Genomic DNA, 22711 nt, shown 5'->3' on the forward strand with positions numbered 1-22711 from the left:
TGATGTTGTGCAATCAGAACAGCTTAACAACTATGTTTACAATTGTTTTATCACAGATCGGAGGGTTTTCATACCTCAGCACGTACATGTTTTGTTCAATTTCTTCAATTTGATTCTGTTGCGCACTTTGACTCTTTTAACAAACCGAGCCACAAATCAAATATCAAATTAAACGTTATTGTAAATCAACAAGTTCACAGACATATGAATGCATTTCTCCTTCCTCTAAAATGTTTGCTTCTGCTGCTGCAGGCTATGGTTCGCACCAACCGAGCCACTGTCGGTGGCTTCTTCCTTGCAGGGAGGAGTATGGTGTGGTGGCCGGTGGGTATTTTATTGCTCACAAACTTGTCAGTCATTTGCACAATTGAGACCGAGTTCTTAGGTATACTAATCTACACCAGAGGCACATTCTGATTGTTGGTAGTATAAAGTATGATCTTGTGTTACTGTGAGAATACTTTTCTTAGGTTTTATTAGAATAATTGGCTGTGAAAATCAATATATTTAGTACACTGATTAGACCTTATGTGACATTAAAGGAAGGTTGTCAGATTTTGTAAAAGCACACATCAGTGGCAGACTTTACTATGTACTCCATAGATCGGCGCATCCCTCTTTGCCAGCAACATTGGCAGTGGCCATTTCGTAGGAATCGCTGGGACTGCTGCAGCTTCAGGAATAGCCATTGGTGGATTTGAATGGAATGTGAGTAAGTTATATCTGATGTGCAAATTCATCCATTATCACATCTTAGACAAATGTATTTGTAACCTGTGACACAGAAATTAATAATTTATTATAGTTAATAAGGTAAATTAATCTCTCAGGTGAACTGATAAATCTGCAGATTATCACGTTTCACCCTGCAGAGCATAGAAGGAATCAGATGGGCAGACATAACAGAAGTACAATTAATCTTTATAGGAGCACTTAAAGGGATGTTGGCATTGATCACTTATTGCTTGTGTCCTTGAATGTCTGTGTGTTTCAGGCTCTTATTGTGGTCTGCATTCTGGGATGGCTCTTTGTCCCAATCTACATTAAAGCCGGGGTAATAAAAGACACTGGCCTCATGGGCAAAAACAACACAGTTTCTACAAATGCATATTGCGTCCCTTTCACCAAATGTGCATTCATTGCTTTAATGTTTTAACAGTTATTAATAAATAATTTGTATCTCAATGTGCAGTTACTTTAGTAAACGCCATCTGGTTTGTGGGTGTGTTTAGGTGGTTACCATGCCTGAGTACCTGAAGAAGAGGTTCGGAGGACAGCGTATTCGTATCTATCTCTCTGTGCTGTCCTTGTTCCTATATGTTTTCACTAAGATCTCAGTAAGTCACTGTGGCACCACATCTTTACACTCAGCCCTGTAAAGTTTCCATCTCTCATATGCCATGTGCGTTTTTCATTAAAAACGTTGTGTGTTTGTGTTTTATCCAGGCAGACATGTTCTCTGGTGCCATTTTTATCAACCAGGCTCTTGGAGTGGATATCTACCTTGCTGTTGTCTTGCTACTTCTGATTACTGCGTTGTACACTGTCACAGGTTTGTACACTCCTTTTACACTCCCGCTTCCTTTGCCACTAAAGTCATACATCGATATTTCACCCATAAAAAAAAGCCAGAGGATGGGAAGTCTTATCTGTTTTATGAATGGGTTCATGAGCAAAGGTAAGACTCCGTGCAGAGCTGTGGATACACATCTCCCAGCCAGTTTATCTGTGCTGTGTTATTGTACTTCATTACCCACAGATAAGTGGGATCTGGCCTTCTGTTGCTGCTCTGTACTAATCCATCCACACCTGAACTTTATAGCTTTATGGGATGAACACGAAACTAATTATGTAACACCACGTACCACAGACTAATTTGGCAAGGTTTTGTGTAATATTGGCAACCAAATGTGTTAATTCTAAACCATTTGCATGAAATGTTTCTAGAGTGATAACGTCCACATTGTGTCTCAGGTGGATTGGCTGCAGTGATCTACACAGACACCTTACAGACCATCATCATGATTGTTGGCTCATTCATCCTTATGGGATTTGGTAATAAATTTTGAATTATCCTTTATGATGGGACAAATCTTGATAGTGAAATCAAACTGCTGAAGGGCAAGCTAGTCTAATACGGATATGTACATATATCTTCAGCTTTCAATGAGGTGGGAGGCTACGAACGCTTCCAGGAGCGCTACATGGAGGCCATCCCTTCGGTCACAGCTAACTTCAGTGCAAGCTGCTACGAGCCTCGGCCTGACTCCTTTCATCTCTTTAGAAATGCAATCACAGGAGACCTGCCATGGCCTGGCTTGGTGTTTGGACTCACCATTCAGGCCCTGTGGTACTGGTGCACTGATCAGGTCAGTCCAGGACTATTGGGCCATTGAGATAGTGAGCACAGTTGTGCTGAGTTAGTAATTACTAAACACACGCAACCACCCATGGTCATGCACACACAGACACACACATCCGTGCTTTACTCTATTCATGTGGACTTCGTGTTTACATTCATAACAATGCTTAACCAGCCCCCTTACCCTAACCTTTGCCATGGCAACTGGATGTGACACCTTAATTTTCACTCACTCATTCATCTTCTACCGCTTATACATTTCTGGGCTGCAGGAGCCAGCTCATACTGGGCGAGGGCGGGGTCACCCCAGAGAGGTTGCTAGTCCATCACAGGGCTAACATACAGAGACACAGAGACCACCACCACTCACACTCAGACCTACGGGCACTTTAGAGTCACCAGTTAACCCAAACATGATGTGTTCGGATGGTGGGAGGAAACCAGAGTACTTGGTGAAAACCCACGCAGGCACAGGGAGAACATGTAAACTCTGCACAAAAAGACCCCAGGAACCGAACCTGCAACCTTCTTGTTGTGAGGCAACAGCTGAAGCCCCTATGTCACCATGCTGTCCAGTGACACCTTATCAGACCAAAACCCTAAAATCAAATTTCAGCGCTAAAATACATGTGGGGAAAAGCATTTTGGTCCTCACATAGTTGGCTGAAGTATTACAGGCTCCCAATTTTCAAGTCATGCATATGATGAAACGAGGCATCCACATACACACAGAGAGAACCATCTAACTGATTCCTGCACATTTTTACACATTTAATGTGCCTTTATCTCGCCTGCTAGAGCCTTTCTGTTGTGTAGACCTTCATGCGCTCTCAAAGACAGAGATAAGATTACCAGACAGTCTAATAATGGAGAGTAAAAAGTGAATAAAGAGTGTATTTATCTTGCAAATATTCTGAATAGAAACCAGAAACACATTGTCCACTTTGACCATTTTTTTGTCTAATGAATGTTCAATGCATCATGGCTCTACTGATATTTTCCCAATGTTAGGTGATTGTCCAGCGCTGCCTTTCTGCCAAGAATCTATCTCACGTCAAGGCAGGTTGTATCCTGTGTGGCTACCTGAAGCTGCTGCCTATGTTCCTCATGGTCTTCCCTGGGATGATCAGCAGGATCCTCTACACTGGTGAGTGTCGCTTTCAGTTCACAGGCTGGTTAAGATTGAGAAATTACAAGAGAAATAATGTAAATATTTGTAAATATCCTGCCGATCCTGCTCTGCTTTATAGATGAAGTGGCCTGTGTGGACCCAGCTGAATGTAAAAAATACTGCGGGGCAACTGTGGGCTGTACCAACATCGCTTATCCTAAAATGGTGTTGGATCTCATGCCCAACGGTAGGTGGCTGAGTTATTTGGCTCATAGTTAGCAAATTTATCTTCCAGCCCATTTTACATCTTAGGTGTATTTCTTTCAGGTCTGCGAGGTCTTATGCTGTCTGTGATGATGGCCTCTTTGATGAGCTCCCTCACCTCCATCTTCAATAGCGCCAGCACTCTCTTCACCATGGACATCTACACTAAGATCCGCCGCTCAGCCACTGAGAGGGAACTCATGATTGCTGGCAGGTAAAGCAGATTTGGAGTTGCGTTCCATGTGATTATACAAATTGTGTATAATTTCTAATGATTTTTAAGATATCTAACTGCTGTTTATTTCCACGTGCACAGAGTGTTTATCTTGGTTCTGATTGGGGTGAGTATCGCATGGATCCCTGTGGTGCAGTCAGCCCAGAGTGGCCAGCTCTTTGACTACATCCAGTCCATCACCAGCTACCTCACACCACCTGTTGCAGCACTCTTCATGCTCGCCATCTTCTGCAAACGTGTCAATGAATATGTGAGTCTCAATTTCAGCCATTGACTTTATAGCCTATGACCAAGCACTTCTCTGACTCTAATTCAGTTCAGCGGTGCTATGAGCTCCTGTCATGCTCTGAGAATGGGTCCGAAATGAGTTAGCATTTCAGCACTTTCAGTTCTCATTTTTGCAAGAACAAAAAACTTCTGTCAGCCTCAAGAAATCTGGCATCATCATTAAGCAGGTGCAATGTTTACTATGTTTTGCATGTAAGAATTAAAGGTGTAAGTCTTAATTTTCTCATCAAACATCCAACCGATCTATTTCTTCAAATCCTACTTCAATACATTTTTCTAATGTCTGTCCTCAGGGTGCATTTTATGGTCTCATTATTGGCTTGGCCATTGGCCTGTCCAGGATGATAGCTGAATTTGCTTATGGGACAGGAAGCTGTGTTGAGCCCAGCAACTGTCCAACCATCATATGTGGAGTCCACTACCTCTACTTTTCCATCATCCTGTTTGTTATCTCCTGCATCGTCATCCTGAGCATTTCTCTCATGACCAAACCCATCCCCGACAAGCATGTAAGTCACTGCTGTGCTGAATAAATCATTAATTCCCTTCAACCATTCAATGGAAGAAAAAGTCTGCAAACATTATAAATATTTAGTGCCAACTTATGCACTGTGTTGTGTGCCTAGTTGTATCGACTTTGCTGGAGCCTGAGGAACCGCACAGAGGAGAGGATAGAACTGGAACAGGATGACTGGGTTGATAATAACAGTATGGAAATAGAAGGTAATTATCTGACGGACAGTATAGACCTAGCTGGATGCACTGTACGTACTCTATAACTACAGTATGTACACACACAAGCAGATGTCCCTCATTGTTCTTGTCTCGTGCATTACAGAACCTGAGGAGGAGCCCGGCTTGTGTAAGAAGGCAGTTATGTGCTTCTGTGGCCTGGAGCAGAAGAAAGCTGCCAAGCTGACTCCAGAAGAGCAGGAGGAGATGCAGAAAAAGCTTACAGACACCACAGAGGTTCCTCTGTGGAGGAATGTTGTCAACGCCAACGCCCTCATCCTCCTGTGTGTGGCTGTTTTCTGCCATGGCTACTTCGGTTAAGGAAACTCAACTGACTCCAGTTGTCTTCAGACGCTATAATTTATATTAAAGTGGCAATAAGATAATGCAATTTCTTTTAATACACATTACTTCAGTGTGACATGCGTGACTCCTGAACTCCTCTGAGTATGCGACCATCGAAAACAACTGTAACAGCTAACTTGGTAATGTTGTTTTGCTGGTTAACTCAATACCTTACTATAACAAATATTTGCACATCAGTATTGAACGCACTGACCTGACCACCTGCCAGGATCTTCTTCAGTCTTTACTGTGACTTTTCTCTTTAATGTCCTTACTGTTGCTTTTATGGGGTTAAGCATAATGAAAAAGGGAAATGAATAAAGCTACGGGACGACTCACCGGTCTTCACCTTATGCCACACATGGACATGGTTCAGTATTAATTTATTGAATAACAGTCACTGATTCACTATAAAAATGTAAAACGATTAACATTAATGAGAATCAACATGTGACTGAACCCCCCCCCCCCCCCCCCCCCCACACACACACACACACACATTTTGACACAGGAAATACAAAAATCTCATTAATGCATACACTTTTTAGTCAGTATATAAAAGTGTATGCATTTATGTTACTTAACTTTGGAAATATGTTTGTTTAATGCTTTGATTTACCATGCTGCCTTAAATAATGGAAACTTTGATATCTTGTGATGAAGGAAATGTGGGTATCTGGAAGATTTTTTACATTTTTTAATAATGACTGTATTTTCTACCTCATTCTTCTAAGCCTTTTTTGAGTATGCTCAAAGTCCATGAGTGCTGTCACTTCTTAAATCAACGCACCTTTCCGTATGTTGTTTTAAGTGTTAATGAATAAAAACATCTCAGGGAAAGTTCTGTGAATTACTGTCTTGTGTGACTATCTTTACTCCCCTCTGGTGGTTAGCTGTTGTCCTGCACATCACATTTCTGGTCAAGTTTGCTCTTGCTGGGGGAAATTCTCTGAGACATTCACATAAACAAATCTCACAATGAATGAATTCTTAGTCCTGTCAGCCAATCGATCTCTCCATCACAATATCAATTGCAAAATTGTCACAACCTGTCAGCCCAACCAAGATCACAAGAAAATGTTCTGCCATGTCTCCCAATTGTGTCACTTTGCACTGTACAAGCCAATCAAGGTCAGGTCTTATCTCACTCTGTGCACCGCCCATCTCTTGGTACAGGCCATGGTTTTCTCTTGTCTTCTGCCAGTCCTCCCTTGAGCCAATAAAGATCGTGCTGAGTAGATGGAGCAGCATATGGGATCTCTAAATACTCTAAAAGCCAACATGTCACCATGCTGTTCATCAACCTACACTGCTCACCCAAATCAAATTCAAGTCACTGCGGACAGAGTGGCTTGTGGTTGTATGTCCACCTACTTGAACTCAATATAAATATTCATGCTTCTAATCCTCCGAGGAATGTTGCCTGGCTTTGACATTCCTGTCTACAATCACAATCACGGTCCGAACTCTTTTCATGTGTGGTTCTCTTTTGACAGAAAAAGCTGAAACTGCAATCAGAAGAACGACTGCACTTCTGGAATCTCTTGAAAACTCTTCTAATACCCTAACCTGCCTAACTAGTCCTTACTCTGCACTTATTGATCTGATCTTCCAGCATCTTTTGTTATCCCTCACCTGTAAGGTACTTTGGATAAAAGCTTCTATCAAAAGAGTAATTTTAAACAAAACTATTTTCGTGGTCCTAGAAAACAAATGCTGAATGCAAAAACACAGGATCATTAATTTAACACAAGACTGGCACGTTGTTGCTCTTATGAGACACTTGTTATCTCTTATCACTGGGCTTATGGTTAATGTGTGAATGAATAGTACTAATGTAGCCTTGGATGGAACTGCTGTTGAATCATTTATGGTTCCTGCCTTGGCTTTGTGTATTTTTTTCCTGGAAGATTTGGCTTGTTATATCACCTAATATAACCAATATCACTTCATATCAGTTTGTCTCATGCATAAGCGAGGCCACATTTATTTTAGTGCTGAATCCCATCTGTCAGCCTTCTATACTCTTTATGATATAAACGGCAAATAAAAACAAAAAAAATTACCTATTTCTGGATCACAACTGTTTAAGTCTTATGGGTTCTTTGACAAGAATGAAAGAGGTTTTATTTTACTCCACAGGGGCAAACTCTGCATAGTATAGTATATTCTAAAGTATTGCATCAACAAGGCACAAATCTATCTGCACAGTGTCCCATATCAGTTGGAGATATAAATGATAAATGCGTAACAGTGAACACGTATTATTCATTGACGATGATGGTCAATGGGGCATGAGAAAAAAAATTTGTTGACCATTGTATTAGATTTAAAGATCAGTACAAGCAATATTGAGTGGGAAATAGTGTCGCTTCACTCTCAATGAAAACAGTGGTGAAAATGCCGCTCGTGTACACATGCTCCACCTCAATCTACAAAATCATGTAAACACACAGGCAAAGAAAAGAAGGTAAGATGGCCTCCTACTGGTGCAAGAGTCTCATAAATAAGGTAAAGGGGAATCATCAAAACTGTATAAACACTTTAAACTTTGAGTTGTGGGGTACTTTACTTTTGGTATTTTCACAGTATTTTTATGTTATTGCTTGTGAATTTTTACCTGAGTGCCACTGACATTGAAGAAATTCATTTCAGCAGCTGAATTGGAAACCAGGCCTTGTTGAAAGAAAAACGCTTCGGGGAACGTCGGGGCTGTTTTCCATGTGACAGGTCTCGTTGTGACAGCAGCTGCAATTATGTAGTTGCTTTAAGTTTCTTCTAAACTGCACTTCATCTCAACAGCATGACAGCAGCAGTAAAAACAGCTCACACACCTGAAAAATCGTCACCATAAACCTTTTATAGCTACCATTTACTGTCCAGTGTCCTACACACACAAATTTCTCCTGTTTTGGGTTCCTGAGGCATCTGAGAAAAACATTCTTACTCATGTTATCAAGATTTAGCTTTAACTGAGTTCAGATTGAGATCACCTGAGTGTTTGTGCTGTCATTTTCACCTGTAATTAGGTTGCTCTTGTAAGACTTGGAGCATTAAGGAGTGTGGTAAAAACGATTCTGAAGTCATGTTTGGCTCCGGCCACTGAAGGTCCTCCTTGGGCTCATAACCTGCCAATGTTCAACCAGTTTCGTTTACTTCCACCTTTTGGCTGCTCATTCAGTAGATCAGAGTCCTGTTGATGTTACAGGATGAATGCATTTATTATGTCGGTCACTTGGAGGTGTAAACAACAGCTCATTAGCCCGACGCTTATTTACAACACAGCAAAAATAAAAACTACATACCGACTCTGGGTGCAGTTCCGTGTGCGACTCTTAAAGGGCACCTTTTGTTTCTGTCATGTTAAAAAAGAAAAAAAAAAAAGAGCCATCTTGTTGCACGGAGGTTTACGCCGACCACCGGAGGCTCAGTCGAGCTCTGCCGACCGGAAGTGGTGTGTGTTCAGATCCAGATCACCTGCAGGGCTTCACCCTTCATACACTTTCACACTGATGTTCCCCTCCCTCCGGCTCCCCGAGGAAAGAAACCCAGCACCACCCAAAATCTCTGATAGTCTGAATATTTCATTATAACCACCATCCTCTCTGTAGCACACACGAAAGTGCTGAACGCAGCAACAAAAAAGTCAATTGAATTAATTAAAAACTTTCTCTCCGAAGATATTTGATATTATATCATGTTTTTTATAATACTGTCAATAATTATTTGTTGAAATACAGGAGTTTTTTTTTATATGCAACCTTATTATTATGTATTCATATACCTTAAAGTAATAGTTACTCAAAAGACTGAAACATAAAACAATTGTACTTTCAAACAGCTCATGTTATAGAGAAATATCTAGTTTCACTGGCTTTACCAAAATGTTTCTGGACATGGAATGCAGATCCATTTTGTTCAAAAAAGGCTGCTGGGGAAAAGAAATAATAGACACCAAAGCAACCAAAAAAGTTTCAGGAACTTAGGTTGCATCAATGATGCATTTGGCACATTCTGTGGATATTGCAACAAACGTCAGAGTTTTAAGGAGTTTGAATTTCGAAAAAGACGAAGTGCCTAGACGTGCTATATACAGCACATCCCTGCTAAGTTATAACCTGTGAGCTACTGCTCCACGTCCACTCATGGCCTTACACGTTTGACGCCCATATTATATAAACACAACCATTTTACACTGACTAAAAAAATCACACAATTTTTTCCCCCAATTTAATGTGAGGATTATTCATCGGTCAGCACAAAGGCTCAAGCAGATACAAAATTTATTAAAATCCTAGTTATGCAACATCCCTATATGCTGCTCTATCAGAGGAGGGAGATTAGGATTCAGCCTCCATGTCACCGGGTGGATATATAAACCATAGCGGTGTCAGGTGTAGCAGTCAAGTCACGAAGGAATTCATTCAAATAACACCTCTATACTATGTTGTTTAAATTTTTTTCACTGAGTTTCCAGTCACCGTCTTGATGAATTACTTTATCGTTGTGAATGAATTTAGGTGTTATTTATTCTTAACAAATGTGCTGCACTGGGTGGATCAAAGTTATTTTCATCGATGTCCTGCCTTTTGCTCTGTGTCTGGTGTGATTAGTGCAAACCTTAAAGGTTGTGTCCATGTTTCTGTGTGTGTATATGTGTGTGTGCGTGCATGTGCTTTTCAGACAGGGGGGTGTGGAGGATAAGTAGAATTGTTAATGTTTCTCATTGGTTGAAATATTTTCTCTGGCAACTAGAAAACGTGATCCTGCCTGCAGAGGCACTGCAGTGTGTGCTGCAGCGAGATTGGATGAGAGAGGGAGAGAGAGAGGGGGGGGGGTGGGGGGGTGGGCAGGCAAAACAAGCCTCATGCATAAGGAGGGTGCCAGAAGCACAGAGACTGAGATGGAGAATGTGTGTGTGTGGGTGTGTGCATGCATGTGTGAAAACACTGCGCATGTGTGACTGCCAGTCGCTCTGGCTGAAGCAGACAGAGGAGGAGAAAGAGGAGTAATGAACGGCAACTGAGGCGAGAAGAGAGGGAACCAAGTGGAGGGAGGTTTACCTGAAGACCAGAAGGGAGAGACGGGGAGAAAGGAAGACAGGAAGAGAAAGGGACTGGCATGCAGCGGGAAGCAGCACAGTTACTCAGGTCAATACACTTAATAAGCTGAACGATTTGAGAGGCTCAGTAAGAGAGAAAGAGAAACAGGGATGGAGAAAGAGATACCAGGCACTCAGCCTCTCCTCATCAGGGAAGCAACAAGGGTGGGAGAGTGAAGGACAAAGGTACCGGGGGAGAGGAGGAGAGGATCAAGGGATGCGGAGCACAAGGAAAGCAGCCAGAGACATGACGCATCCACCTTGCAACAGCTTCCTCCATCTTACATCTTCTCCATCTTTTTCTTCCCCTCGCTGCTGCCTGTCGTTCACCCTGCTACAGTCATATGCACGGGAAAGAGCATCCTGCCTTTGGTGAGACATCGCTTGATTCAAAATACTCAGCGGCGTGGTTTATCATCCCAAATCAACATCAACAACGGCAGCATTGCAAAAAACTGGAAAAAGAAGAGCACTGGAGAAAGGACTGGAATAAGAGAAGTGCGCAAGCAGACAGGTGAGAATGAGAGGAGTTTGTATTTGTGTCACAGTGAAGGGACTCAGAATTCATTGTTTCATGTGGATTTTAGACCCATGTGGTTCAGATGTTTCAGGTCGGGGTCATCTCTTCTTTGTGCAGGTACACAATAGACAGCTGTTGTCTTTGCCTCGTCTCTTTGTTATATTTAGCAGGTTTTTACGTGGTTGTTGCATCATGGCCACCCATTTTGCATACACACACAGAACACAGAAACATATATGCCCCACACAGACCTGCAGACCTGCTCGTCTGCACACAATGATATTTGAGTTTGGGAGTAGATGGCGTCTTGCGGTTATCATGACTCCAGCAGATGTGACATTTGACAGACCTCTGCACAAATAGGCAGACATGGGGGCAGAGAGGGGGTGGGTGGGGGTTACAGGACAGGGCAAGAACGGTCTGTTCTGTAGCTGTCAGCAGCACTAAGGCATCTCTATATTGGCCATACATTGGCGCTGCAGTGAGTGCTGGACACACCATGTTGCGATTGCATAACTGCTGCTCCTGAGCTGCACCCCTCCCACATTCGAGGCAACGAGCTGAAGCTGCTCCATCTCGCGCAGCCCAAATATTTTGGCCACCTCACGGCTGCCTCACGGACAAACCTCCTCTGGAGCTCACACTACAACAACAGTGCAGTCCACCTTAACTCTGTGCTGAAACTGCCTCCTTTAAAGAAAAATCAATCTTCCCAATCACTCAAGCCACTGTTGTTATTGAAGAGCCGGGCATTTGCTGAAGCTGTTCCTCATAAATCTTCTATGAGGTCCGTGTCAGGCAGAGCGATGCTGGTTATTGCTTTTATTTTTCTGCCTGTGTGCAGCTCTGCCATGTTGCCGAGGGAGCCACATAGACAAGAACAAAGAGCACTTGGCTGTAATGAATTGCGAGGCAAAATGGCCGATGTCTGCTATGAATGACAGGAGGCAGGATTATTAAAAACCTCCCCACATACTCTACAAGCATTTCCTTCCCATGAAAAATTTACAAACATCAGACTGCAATCGCACAGAGGCTGATGTGGCAGGTTACATCTGTATGGATTAATGCAAATGTGTAGTCATCCCTTCGAGCCAAGCATCATATGTGGATTTGATCCAACGAAAAAAAATTGAAAGATATATCAGCCAAGACCTGCTATTGCTGTATTCAGAAACAAATTACAGAACTCCTCTGGTTTTATGTGTTATATGTCACCTTTGTAAAGCAACACAAGAAGCAAAAGCAACAAAGACACTGACATGTATCTGTCAACTACACCCTGCTTCCTCCTGTTCTTTAATATTCTACAATATTTTATTGAATCTCTGCCAAGCCCATGATTAACAGAGAGGAGCCACAGCCAGCAAACAGTAATCCTGGGAATTTGTCCCCAGATCATACAAAGGTCATAATCAGTTACGCAATAAAAATACAACATAATATTCCACATAGGTCTGAGGAGGCATGACGATGTGTTTTACCAGCCAAGGCATGAATGTGGATACACATCTCAGCATAGCTGGCATACCTGACATACTGCTGGTATGTGATGTAGGGGCAAAAAAATCTGCTGTGTCCTGGCCAATGCAGACAGACAGACAGAAAGACAGACAGATAGATAGATAGACTCATTGAGAGAAAAAGGAGGAAGACATGTGGAGAGAGAGCCCGATGTGCTGGGTGTGTATGACTCATTCAGAGCATGTTGCCCTTCACCTGTGCCGCTGGTGTGCATGTGTGTGTGCATGATAGCAGCAAAGGAAGATAGTCGGAGTGGGAGACCTGAGGAATGTTCCAGGCATGTTCTCTTCAGGTCAGGTGCATTTCTGTGTCCGTCCAATCCGTCTGAAGAAAATCGAGTGTGCACATTTAAAAATACGCCTTTTAGTGGCTCCTATCTGCTTGCTATCTGTTCGTCTGTGCAGCCAGTGGAATGTAACGGGTGGTGCCATGTACGTGACGGGGAGATGTCTGAACGCGAGAACGTTCTAGGATATCTGTGTGTGACTTTATACTGCGTGTGTTTAATGCGATGAGGAATGTGCTGCTGAGGCAGATGCTGACATCTCTGTGGTCAGCGCTCCTCTTCCTCCTTTCGCTTGTAATGACGAGGTCAAATGCCTGCCACGATTTCATTAGTGTAATAATTCCTCTGTAGGGAAAGGATTCAGAGATATGTACACACACATACAAAATCCGGACTGTGGGAGAGCTTCAGCAGTTTGCAGTGTGGGGCCAGAGTTGAGCTCCTTACATAACCAAAGAGGGCACTGTCTATTAGGAGGAGGCTGCGCAAAAGCAGGCCCATCAGCAGCCAGCCTGCATCAGTTATCAGCTCTTTTCATAGCACTGTCACCAAATTAGAGGGTAATTTTAGCTGCTTCATCTCCCCCAGGCTCAGACTCCTCATGCAGTCTGGTTGCTTTATCAGCTCAAACTCTACCGCTATCAGACGGAAGTTTTTTTCACAAGCTCTTTGTATCCACAAAATGCATCTGAATATTTAATGTCTGGGAGAAGAGGAGCTGAATTTCCTTAAGGTGCGATCAATAGCAGACCTCACACGAGATTTAGTTTGACCAATACTTGCATCAGTCTACATCAATACATAGATCAGCTGTACAGAACTTGTATGATTTTTTTTTTTTTTTTTACTTAAATAGAAAAAGAGAAATTTTAGTTACGTTGATCCTGGTAGATGTAATGTCAACACTATTTCTAAGTTACCTCAATATATATTTGTTATTTCTCTGCTGCAACGTCTTATCAACATACCCATATACACACTGATATGGATGTATCAGCATGAACAACAGTATGTATCTCAAGTTAATCATCTCTGCACATATATCAGCTCTGGCTTATTCACTGTTTTCACATAGGGGACAATTTTACATAAGTATTAGTACATTTTTTTTTTTTTTTCATTTAGGTTGATATTTTCTACAAAACATTTTTTACCAAAATATCCCTGAACTCTCAAATGCAAACAAATTGAAGCTGAATGAAACAGTGTAAAGGCTGTAGTTTAGTTATCAAATCATTACATATCCAATCATAGATGTCAGTTCGAGACAGTTTCAGTTTGTTATCCAGCCAAATGATGAATGTATAGTAATATTGTTTTTTGTTATTATGTATACTCGTAATGATTTGAAACAAAAACCAATAAGATGAATCAGAATGGGACATAAACAGTTCTCACTAAGAAAAAGAAAAATTTAGAAGACATTCAAAAGAGGAAAACCTGACATTTTTTTCCATTGTTGTAAACATGTACTGTGTGTAAAAGAGGATAAGAAAAAAGAATTGGCTATTCTGGATGAAGTGTTGCAGCACTGCAGTGCTGGAGAGACATTTGGTGGGATTGTGAATGATTCTGGCAAACAGCACCGTGGTGTTTAAGCACAGCCTGTACAAATATGTCAGCAGATTCCCGGAGAAAGAATGAGGGGGTGAAACAAATGTGTGCCCAGCATGGCTCACTGCATCACGTGAATGTATTGGGCCAAACCGCTTCTGCCCTTTAGGTGCATCTATGTCATTCGGTGTGAATCTTCAGCAACGGTTGGAGGCAGGAAACCACTGAGAAGACCATAGATAAACAAACCATAAATAGAAACCAGCCCCAGCACCATGCGCCCTCTCCTCTTTCTCTTTCTCTCTCTCTTGCTTCCTCGCCATGTAGGTCTCCTCCGCTTTTCTGTTTTGTTTTTTGTTTTTCCTCTAATGAATCATCACCATTGACAGCCGCGCAAAGACTGAAAAGATGTGTCATCTCCTCTCTTCAGTTGTTTGGCAGCACAAAAATGTTCATCCGCGCACTTGTTCTTTTTCACAAACCCACACACAGAATGACACAAAGCATCCATGCAGATAATAACCTGTTCCCACTCATGCCATAGTCTTGTGGACGTTATTCACAAGACGACAGAGTGTTGACTGGTAGCAGGAACCATGACAAGTGCGGGCCCACAACATGTCACAATCACCTACACTGAGAACACGAAGCTCAGCTTCTTAGTGTTTGTCAGTTCTACTTGTGTGCCGCCCTTTATTGCACAGTTTAGCCTAAAGCTTGACACGTTTTAACTGCATATAATGTGTACGTGTGTGTGCACCAGAAAATAGAATATCTCTCATGAGTATACAGTGTAATCTTTATAAAGCGCATGATGATAAGTTACTTATATACCACATTGAATTATTTGTTTAGTGTATTGAACAATATTATATTTAGAGGTGTCTACTTTTTTGTCTTTATATACATTTTCTGAGATTGAATATTACAAATCCCTCCCATTATAAAGATACAGCATGATCATGAACTGCAACATATGATTGAATTCGTGCCTCTAAGACAGCCCTAACAAATCTCAACACAGGCATGTGAAACTGTCACTTCATTATCTGGTGGACAGATAATTTAGTGCACTTTTTAAAGAAATTCACTCAGCCCAAGGCCAAGATGCAAAAGGAAATAGGACAAGCAGTTTCTTCACCTGATTGAATCCTGGCATTCCCTCTCATCCGATAAACACAGAGAACCCGATTTTCAAGCAGATATTGTTGATAAAGATAAATGTGTTTATATGGGCAGAGCTTGATGTATTTTATATTAAAATATCCTTTTTTTCTGTCACAGGTGGCTCGATGAAAGGAATCATGTTATGAGTTGGACACACTGAAAGCAGGAGACATACACAGAGGCATCCCTCAGACTGTTATCATTTCTGCTGCTCAGTAGGGAGGACTCTTTAAAAGTCCAAAAAAAAAACCTTTCACTCCCAAAACTGAGGAATTTGGGAGCTCGAAGGATTCATTCTAACAAACAACTTTATAGGATACCTCCCAAAAGACCTCCTTCTCCTTCCATCCTACCAACAAGCCAATGTGAGGGCCACACAGGGTAACCTGACCAAATTTGACCAAGACCAGAGAGAAAGCGGTTATTCGCTCTTATTTTCTCATGCGTCTGTGTCAATGTGTAACACACCCACAGTGAAAAACAGGAAGTTAAGTGGGTGTTAAAGTGTGACACACATGTGAAAGCTGGTTTCTGAAGGCAACAGTTTCCCTTGGCAGGCCACAGGATATAGTTTAAGACAATACTCTCTCTTGGACCTTCCTGAACTCCCTGCACCCAACATTCCCCCCCTGCAACTCTGTTAGTGCAGAAATCCATCAACCTGTACTGTATGTATAAATGTGAGCATCTGTATGCATATGAGATTACTTATTGGTGTTCACTCAGTGAGAGCATATGTTTGTGCTGAAGTCCTAACTGTCCTTGTGTGTGCAAATATATTTCTGTACATGGCAATCGGAGACAGCAGAGGAACATCAGTGATTTAAAACAAAAACAACAAAAAAAAATACATTTAAATAATCAACACTGGTCAGATAGTGTAAGCTGAACTGTTAAATCATCTGTACATATCAGAGTAAGAGCTCCAGGTTGTGGTGCTCTGGCTGAGCTCCTCTGTCCGTCATCTCCTCATAGAGATCCAGGCTGACAGCTTAGTGCACACCTGGAGGGGTGGAGGGCGATCTGTGAGGGAAACATGGAGGCAGCCATCCGTCCCCACGTCCCCTCGAATGGCTGACTTTAGAAAAGGAGCACAGTCTTTTTTCCGGGGTGACTAGAGCCACAGCCTCTCTCTCTCTGTCTCTCTCCCGCCTCCAAAGTTGTGCGAATGTCCTGTCTCAGGCGTCAGCCCGTCACCATCCCGATGGACACCGTCAAGATCATCCAGTCGGAAAAGTTCCCCAGAGAGTGCCCGGTGCCGGTCACCCAGCCGCGCTACGCCCCGCCCCCCCGGGTGGCGTGGGACGGCGGGGGCGAGGGCGAGATCATCGTGAACCAGGCGTGCAGCGACCTGACCCTGGACATGACGGGCTCCCCGCGGCCCATGGTGCCCCCCCCGGCCCCCGTGACGCGCAGGGAGCAGAGCTTCCTGGCGCAGCGCAAAACCAGTGCCAACGAGATCTGCTACCACCAGTTCCACTACAAGATGGAAGACGTCATCGTCAACCAGTACGTGCTGCGCTCCTCCTCCACCTCCTCCTCCTCGTCCTCCACCTCGTCCTCGGGGCCCGTCATGCCGTGCGAGCCCCTGGACTGCCCCACCTGCGGCCACACCTACAACTTCGCCGGCAAGCGTCCGCGCATCCTCTCCTGCCTGCACTCGGTGTGCGAGGAGTGCCTGCAGATCCTGTACGAGTCCTGCCCCAAGTACAAGTTCATCTCCTGCCCCACGTGCCGGCGCGAGACGGTGCTGTTCACCGACTATGGCCTGGCTGCCCTGGCCATCAACACCAGCATCCTGAGCCGCTTGCCCTCCGACCCCAACGGGCCTGTGCAGTGGGGCGGGGAGGCCGACCGCAGCTGCTACCAGACTGTGCGCCAATACTGCCAGTCAGCCTGCACCTGCCAGATCGCCAACCCCTTGTCCTCCTGTGGCATCATGTAGACAAGGGGTGGGTGTGGGGGGGGGGGGGGGGGGGGGACGACACTGCAGGCATGGACCCCCCCCCCCCCACCCAACCCACCACTCTCTTCGTCTATAAGCTCTCCCCTCTTTCTGCCAGTTCCCCTTCTCACACACATACGGTAAATATCCCTCCACAGATGTTATCTCTATATATTTAATAGCACAGATGCTGTGTGGGACTGATGGATGCTGGTGGTTCAATAAATAGTAAATAAATGTATTTTATGTATGGACTCGAATCATATTCACCCTCTCTCGTTTGGTTGGACGTGTTTGTCATTGACATCTCTTTACATGGGAATGCCAGGGGAGGTATATCCCCCTAGCCTAGGTGAATAAAGATGAAATAATGATAAAAGTAACTATGTGTGGCCTGTGCTTGTTATCTGTCAAGCTACAGAGCAGAATATTCTCTTTTATTCTTAGGATGAAACTGAATAACTTGTTTGCTTTTTTTACATTAAAATATATGAAGGTTTTTAGGGGAAATAATTTATAGATGAATGAATTACAATTTATTCAGGTATTTCCCATTAGGTGTTTGCACAGTTGAAATGGTTTTCTAAAAATGAATTGAAATGTACTAAATGCCCTTATGAACAAACTTTTATTTATTTTACAAATTTGAGAGCAACTTCTGAAATGAAAGTGTGATTTGTATACACGTAACAGGGTATTCTTCTGATTGTGTTTTATATGACATTCATATTGCAGTGTAGAATGCATCCTAGCATAGTTTATCAATCTGCTGGGTAAAGTTTAAATTTTATCTTGTGAAGTGTGCTTCTTTACATAATTAGACTACATTTTTTGTTTGTTCCATGTCACAGTTTTACAGAAATTGAGACCATTTCTCAGTATAAATAGAAAAGGAGGTGTATATTGGGTAATAAATAAAGATGGCCTCAGTAGGAAGTCAGATTGAAGACAGTGATAGTGCGCATTTAAACACAGACATTTAAAAAGAAGTCCAAGAACAAAACAGATGTTTGGGTGCTTTCATACAGGCAGAGTCTTCCTTCTACCCCTGAAAAGCTGGCTCAGCCGTCGTCGTGTCGAGCTTTTCTCAGGTGACTGCCGGCTGTACAGATAAAAAATTAAGATAAAGCTGAAGCAAGACTTTGTGGAAAGCTGGGGGCAGCGTGTTAGCTATGTTTCATGAAAAAGAACAAAATGTTCAAGGGGAACAGATGCAGAGGCAGAAAATGAACTCCCAGCAGCGCCTCTGCATCTATTGTTCATTAGCTCTGGAGCGCTGCATCACTGAGGCAGGATGCCATGTTGGAGCAGCACAAACATTTCCTGAAAGTATTATGCATCGTATAGAGTGTAACCATGCTGCCTCCTTAGAGGTCACTGTTAGAAATGCAATATTTACCCCATTTTATCTCTAAGGGAAGACTCCTCTCTTCTCAAAGACCCAAGTTTTAACTTCCAGTTCTTGGTAGGTTTACTGCTCTCTTCCTTTTTTGACTCCTGAAAAGGCCCAGTGGAACAGTTGTGAGACCAAGATTGTAAAAAAAAAAAAAAAAACACACAAAAAAGTGAAATAAAAATGGATAATTTCTTATTAAACTCAGTGTAACACAACATTAATGACATGAAGCCTGAACTCTTTAGATTTTTCTTTCATTGTGTCCATCACTGAGATAGAAATCATGTGCTGTGATGCATCATACCTGTTCTCTAAGCCCTACCTCAGCTGCCTCCAGGATGTCATCTTTATTCAAACACTGCCCTCTGCAGTCTGTATTCATCTTTCCTGCACCAAACACAATAATGTAAACATGAAATCCTTCTCTTCTATTTTGACCAGCAACAGCATTTCCAAATGCAGTATTTAAAAAAAAAAAAAAAAAAAGCGATGTGACAATGGATAAACAAGAATCAAGACAACTCACTTGGATGCCGTGTTTCAATGTTTGTGTCTGAAGCTGATCTCTGCCGAAAATGTTGATGAGGATTATGTTTGTGCTGCTGGGCTTCCCTGGAACTGTGACTTTGACAAGAAGAGGTGTCTTCCTCAGCTGGTCTAGAGTCAGTCTGACAGGTGTTGAGAGCCTGACAGAGTCAAGTGATGAGAAGGAAAATATTGTCATGGTTTAATTCATATTACGATCCCTCAGGCAGCAAGAAAACATCTTGTCATCAAGCAGCTTGACAAGCCCGTGTCCTGTTTATAAAGCCGGCACGGTGTGGAAGCAAAATGACAGTTACTTAATTGCTTTGTAAAGATGTGATACATGACTGTCTTCACCTGACTCTCCTGCATGTGTTGATGTTCCTGCGGGGCATCCACCTCCGCCTGTAACGCTCGGTCCTGCATCTGTTGTTTGGCAATTTCCTCCAACATTTGGCACACCTGCTCCAGATAGCGCAGTCCAGGGCTCAGTTCCTTCCTCCCCTGCTCAATAAGCTCCTGCACACACTATTAAGCAAAAGGGAGCTTCCTTGTCAAGAAGAATTCAATATATAAAAGTTTGTACAACTTTCTCCATAGTGTTTGAAAAGTACTGCATATTGCACAATATATATACTTAGTAGATGATTATTATATAATTTCAACAAGTGTTTTATGGATCATTTTGAGTAAGAATTGGTTAGACGATAAATGCTAGTATGATTTGTGATCTCCTGATTTTCCCATAAAATAACCCTCACCAATCCATATGTCAAAACCTATAATGCCACAGCATCAGCTTCAGTTGTACTTCCTGGTTGGTGCTAATTAGCACCAATTTGCTAACCTAAGATAGTGAACATTTAGCTACCTGTTAAACATCAGAGCACTGCCCCAAGGTATAATCACACGGAGCTGCTAACATGGCTTTATATAACGAAAGATTACTTTTCATTGGCAGTAAATGGTTTATTGTTTTATTTTTCCTTCTAGATATCCTTTCTCTGCAGAATTTTCCAGAAAATATTGAAAACCCATCACAGATACCCAGAAACTGAGATGATGTTTTTGTATATTTTGGGTTAACCCAAATTAGTTGTTGCAAATTAGAGATGCTTTTCAGACGACTGCAGCTGGTTTTATGTTGTCTGATAGATACAATTGCCTCCTAATAATTTTGGCATTACATTAAATAGAACAGAATAATATAGATGGGTAAATTTTTTTCAATAACCCTGCAACACGACCCCGGATAAGCGGATGAAGATGGATGGACAGGAATTATACAAACTTATATTATATAAAATTTGCAATTTCAGTACATGGATTACAGAAAATCATGTTTGTATAAACCAGTGCTGGAGTAAATAAAGGAAATATAATTAAACATAACAGAAATTTAATTAGGCCATTGTGTCTACCAGGTTGCCACAGTACATAGGACAGGTTACATAGTTTCTCACTTACTCATTTCTCAAACCCTTTTAAACCTGGCCCTCATAAAAAAACATTGTGGACACACACCCAAGGACTAAAAAAGAATTCAGTTAAACCCAATTAATGCAGTTGTTTCAACACGTCCCAGTGATGTCATGAACTGGTTTGACTCTGAGCTCACTCTTTCATGACAAATGCAAAGATGAATGTCTTCACTTTTGCCTTGCAAACATAGTCCAAATCAGATTCAGACAAACATTTCCCTGTTGTGTGGTGACCAACACGTCTGTCACATCGATCAGGAAAACACCACAGACAGCTGAACTTCCTCTAAATGTCCATCCATTCCTCTCATGCCTAGGGGCGTCAAGTTAGCTGGGAAGACTGGTTTATGGTCCTCACACCACAGACGGACTCATGGCAGTTTACAAGCATGAAAGAGTATGCAGTGTAGAGTAATGACATGTCTGCCCCACCTAAAACTGGAGAGACCCTTTAACTACGGTAAAGGTAGAGGCCTTGATACACCTTTGGTTTCCTAGCATTCACAAGGTATTGCTCTACAAGACCATACATGTTCGAGTGAAACTTATGCTGTAGGAACAGATGAGTAAATACTTTCATTTTCTTTTCAGCAACAAGAATAAAACACCATACATGTATTGAGATTGAACCTCACCTGTGAGCTCTGCTTTTCTAAATTCATAGATATCGGGCGTCTGCACATTTCTGACTTCTGCCTGCTGGGCACTGATAGGTTAGCTGCTCTCCTTGGACCAACACTCGCTGACCTTTGACCTCTTCCCAATTCCAATGTGTGTCTTCTGGGCGGAAAAGATGCTCGAGGCTGTCGCCTGAGCACATCCTCCACTGTGAGGAGCTCTGGATTTTCCCTTTGATGTTTAGAATTAGTCCTGTTTTGTGCTTGCTCTAATTCAAGGCACACATTGGTCGAGCTCTCCTGAGTCCTGCAGGGACGGAGATAAGGGGATGAAGAGGAGGAAAAGGATTTTGAAGCTGAGGTTGGTCCATCATCTTCTCTCTCTGGCAGAAACGAATCTATTTTTCCTTTACCTACTGAGACGGAGGCAGATGTGGCAGGGAAAGATGTATCAGAGCTGGCTGTCTCGACTCCAGAGTCCACTGATTCAGAGCGCAGGTTTGTCTTCATGTCAGTGGAAGGTGTATGAAATTCTTCATCATTATTTCCAACTGACTGTGAGTCAGGATACAGGCTGCCTTCAGTCATCCAAGCTTCCATAAGGTTCCCGAAGCTCCTGTAGAGATTCATCTTCACAGGTCCGATCACCTGAATTACTCAGCTGCAAGAGGAAGACAAAGACACTGTTTTAGATATCCTACGCTGTCATCTGCTGAGGTGAGCTGGAGAAGTAGCATTCAAAACATCCCTTATGACCCGCCTCTGTTCCCTCACCACACCTCTCCCTACCATTTGCCCCGTCATTGAGCGGAGCTACATGTTGGTACCTGCTCCTTCCTGTCACTAAATACTACAGCACTATTTGACAAGTTTGACAAGTCTTCACAACTGTGACAAATCCAACATAGCAACTTAACAAGAACAAGCCATGACACAGATTTTAATGTGGAAGACTCATAAAACAATAATGAAAGCGCCAAACAAACTTTACTTTCTGATGGTGCTGAACAATCTACAACATTAAGTCTGTGAAAAAACCATTTTGATGTTACCCACAGGCTGAGATGGAAATAAACTCACTTCCATGACCTACATGCATTTCAGGTAACATAACATGCTAAAATTCCTCAGTCGATATACAACATTAAGGTATGTGTGTGAAGAGGGGAACTGTGAGAAAGAAAGGGAGTGGGTGTTTCATCATTTCAACAAAGCAAGATTAGGGATCAGAGCCTGCAGGAATGTGTGTGCAGGAATG

General features: G+C 42.5%; 3 protein-coding genes across 6 annotated transcripts; 2 read left to right on the plus strand and 1 right to left on the minus strand.

Annotated features, from left to right (window-relative positions):
* The first annotated feature begins 1232 nt into the window (after positions 1-1232).
* On the plus strand, positions 1233-5313 carry slc5a1 (solute carrier family 5 member 1). 2 transcript variants are annotated; one of them, XM_029515380.1, is made up of 11 exons: positions 1233-1337; positions 1447-1552; positions 1975-2055; positions 2161-2369; positions 3374-3509; positions 3613-3720; positions 3801-3951; positions 4054-4222; positions 4554-4769; positions 4887-4983; positions 5099-5313. In XM_029515380.1, exons 1-11 carry the CDS (start codon positions 1242-1244, stop codon positions 5311-5313), a joined length of 1584 nt encoding a protein of 527 aa, XP_029371240.1. In that variant the 5' UTR covers positions 1233-1241. The 2 variants fall into 2 exon arrangements, with proteins under 2 accessions (XP_029371240.1, XP_029371239.1); XM_029515379.1 differs by having other exon boundaries at positions 4887-4959; positions 5057-5313.
* A 4920-nt stretch (positions 5314-10233) lies between these two features.
* Positions 10234-19316, plus strand: rnf208 (ring finger protein 208). The gene is made up of 2 exons (XM_029516210.1): positions 10234-10952; positions 15607-19316. Exon 2 carries the CDS (start codon positions 16658-16660, stop codon positions 17432-17434), a length of 777 nt encoding a protein of 258 aa, XP_029372070.1. The 5' UTR covers positions 10234-10952; positions 15607-16657; the 3' UTR covers positions 17435-19316.
* Positions 18044-22161, minus strand: LOC115052210 (uncharacterized). Of its 3 annotated transcripts, XM_029516209.1 has the most exons (7): positions 21867-22161; positions 21472-21760; positions 19713-19883; positions 19357-19516; positions 19135-19217; positions 18834-18931; positions 18044-18536 (listed from the first exon to the last, which is right to left on the minus strand). In XM_029516209.1, exons 2-7 carry the CDS (start codon positions 21517-21519, stop codon positions 18455-18457), a joined length of 642 nt encoding a protein of 213 aa, XP_029372069.1. In that variant the 5' UTR covers positions 21520-21760; positions 21867-22161; the 3' UTR covers positions 18044-18454. The 3 variants fall into 3 exon arrangements, with proteins under 3 accessions (XP_029372069.1, XP_029372068.1, XP_029372067.1); XM_029516208.1 differs by having other exon boundaries at positions 19153-19217; positions 21472-22161; XM_029516207.1 differs by having other exon boundaries at positions 21472-22161.
* Positions 22162-22711: the final 550 nt, after the last annotated feature.

This window comes from Echeneis naucrates, chromosome 12, assembly GCF_900963305.1.
Source record: "Echeneis naucrates chromosome 12, fEcheNa1.1, whole genome shotgun sequence".
Taxonomy (NCBI): Eukaryota; Metazoa; Chordata; class Actinopteri; order Carangiformes; family Echeneidae; genus Echeneis; species Echeneis naucrates.